The sequence below is a fragment of the Oryzias melastigma genome, linkage group LG8 (assembly GCF_002922805.2).
Source record: "Oryzias melastigma strain HK-1 linkage group LG8, ASM292280v2, whole genome shotgun sequence".
Lineage (NCBI taxonomy): Eukaryota > Metazoa > Chordata > Actinopteri > Beloniformes > Adrianichthyidae > Oryzias > Oryzias melastigma.
Genome location: NC_050519.1, coordinates 18,984,438 through 18,986,948, shown reverse-complemented (window position 1 = coordinate 18,986,948; position 2,511 = coordinate 18,984,438). Strand labels below are relative to the sequence as shown.

The following is a 2,511-nucleotide window of genomic DNA, read 5'->3' as shown; positions in this document are numbered from 1 at the left end:
TAAAATTAACTTGGAAAAAGTCTAAAAATAATGGTAAAAAAAAAATATTTGTTCGTACAGGTTGAAATGAGGTATTACAGTTGAATTTCGTGATTGGTCAAACTATATGCCCCGCGTCATTTCAGAAGTCTCCTGTCATGATTTGCAGCTTCAGAAATAAGGGGTCACCGAGACAAAAAAAAAATACAGTTGTGTTACACTTTCATTTCTAGAAATCTAGAAATTGCTATTTTAAACTTCATATTAATCTACTTGACCACAACAAGTCAAAAGGCAGCGCTTATATCTGTTATTTAAAAAAAATACAGAAAAATCTTAACACGACTGAAATGTATTGAGATGCATTTTATGGGCACAAAATATTTTAGAAGGGGTTCGTTGCCAAATTCACATTAATTTTGGGGTCCTTGACATGAAAATAGATTCAGGATCATTGCTTTGGCCACCACCCTGACCTGTGTCATTCTTATCCTTATTTTTACATTTTCAGGGTTGGCAAGCACCACAGCCACAAAGGGAGAAAACTGAAGAGATCCATCAGACACAAATCTTTATTCAGCAAATCAAAGGTCTCCCTCTTCAACTGGATGCGCTTTCTGTACAGGTACACTGTTGCACTAGTATATTATTTCAGTCTGTCAATGATGAAAAATGTTTATTTTTTACTAGGGATCGACCAATATTATTTTTTTTTTTGCATACCGATACAGGGTTTTTCCTGGCTTAAAATAAAGTGGTGGTGGTGTCTCATCGTGGCCTAATGTAGACACAAGGGGGCCCAAGCCAGGGTCTTATTGCGCCGGTCCCAAGCCCCGATAAATACAGAGGGTAGTGTAAGGAAGGGCATCCGACGTAAAATCTTTGGCAAATCAAATATACGAATCAGACCTACAATATCCATACCGGATCGGTCGAGGCCCAGGTTAACAACAACCGCCATCGGTGCTGTTCACCGACAGGGTGCTAGTTTAATATCGGCCATTGGATGATTAAAAAAGGCAGATACCGATGGATGTCAAAATAGCCAATATCTTCATTGATGCCGATATTGATATTGGTCTATCCCTAATTTTCATTGAAATACAGTATAGCTATGATGCCATTTACAACACTTGCACACTATTTACTTTCTAAAGATGGAAGTTATTATGTTATGTGGCATTTCTAGTCGTGATGATAACAAGTGATTGGAGTTATTTCACTTTTGTGATTTATTTTGCTAAAACTTGTAATCTATGGCTTACATTCTTAACATTTTAATCATGGGAATATGTTTGATAAAATACTGTCACTTGGGAGATCCTGTGTTGGTCAGCATAAAACCTGTTGGAGCAACTTGAGTGTCTAACTGTCGCCAGTGCTAATAGGCTCTCTTAATCTATAGTCTCTGGCAATTATGTTAGTTTTATTATTTCCACATGTATTGATATAGTTCTGCAGAAAATACCCCAAAACATGTTCCCCACAATTGTTGTGGTTTGTGGTTTGTGTTTTCACAGCAGTGGTCAAGTTACATCCCGAGGAGCAGTACATGTATCCAACCAAATAGAAGAATAGAACTGGTATAATAATCATTTTCTCTGTCCATTAGGTTTGCACAAGGGTTGCGCCTACGTCAAGTGGACATGATAAATGACGACATTTCTGGGAGCTCAGCAACCTTGTCCAAGATGGCCCAAAAACTGCGAGATGTGTGCACAACTTCCATGGACAGATATCAGCAAGCAAGTGGCCAGTACATTGGGGGGCGGCAGGAGTTTGTCACAGTTGATGAGAGCCATTTCAGACACAAAAGAAAGGCAAGCAGTGATCACTATTATCTAACTATGCAAATTACCATTAAAATAAATACTTTTTTTGGCTTGAAGAAGAATAATTCCTAATATTTAATGTTTTCAACAGTATGGACGAGGACGAATGGCTGGTGGATGGAAAAGGAAGAAGTGGGTGTTTGGGATGCTAGGTGTTGACCGGAGGGGGAGAAGACATGCAAAACCTATTCTTCGCTTAGTTGAGAGAAGGAGAAGGAGAGACCTGGTACCACTTATAGCTCATCATGTTAAAGTGGGGTCTACAATAATCAGTGATGAATGGCGGGCTTATAGCAATGCTCTACCTCAGCTAGGTTACACCCATTTCACTGTAAATCACAGTGTGTCATATGTTGATGCCCAAACAGGCGCACACACTCAACACATAGAGAGGGCCTGGAGAACAGTCAAGGAAAATGTGTGGAGACTCAGGGGGAATCGTACAGAAGAGTTACTCATAGACCATCTCAGAGTTATTGAATGGCATGAGTGGCTTGGCCGTCCGCATCGCAAAGGCCCGTTAGGACGGATTATACATGACATTGGGGTGATGTATAGACATTAAAACTTCCGTTTAACCAATGTTTTGCACAAAAAAGTCCCAAATACGGGTATGGTGTATTATATTGATCAGACACATGATGGCTTAGTGTGCGTTTAAGTGCAATAAACACAATGTTCAACACTCCATTTGTGGTGT

At 39.5% G+C, this 2,511-nt stretch overlaps 1 protein-coding gene across 1 annotated transcript; it reads left to right on the top strand.

The window, feature by feature from the left end:
• Window positions 1-221: 221 nt before the first annotated feature.
• On the top strand, window positions 222-2,499 carry LOC112146250. The gene is made up of 3 exons (XM_024271957.2): window positions 222-604; window positions 1,592-1,799; window positions 1,903-2,499. Exons 1-3 carry the CDS (start codon window positions 588-590, stop codon window positions 2,374-2,376), a joined length of 699 nt encoding a protein of 232 aa, XP_024127725.1. The 5' UTR covers window positions 222-587; the 3' UTR covers window positions 2,377-2,499.
• Window positions 2,500-2,511: the final 12 nt, after the last annotated feature.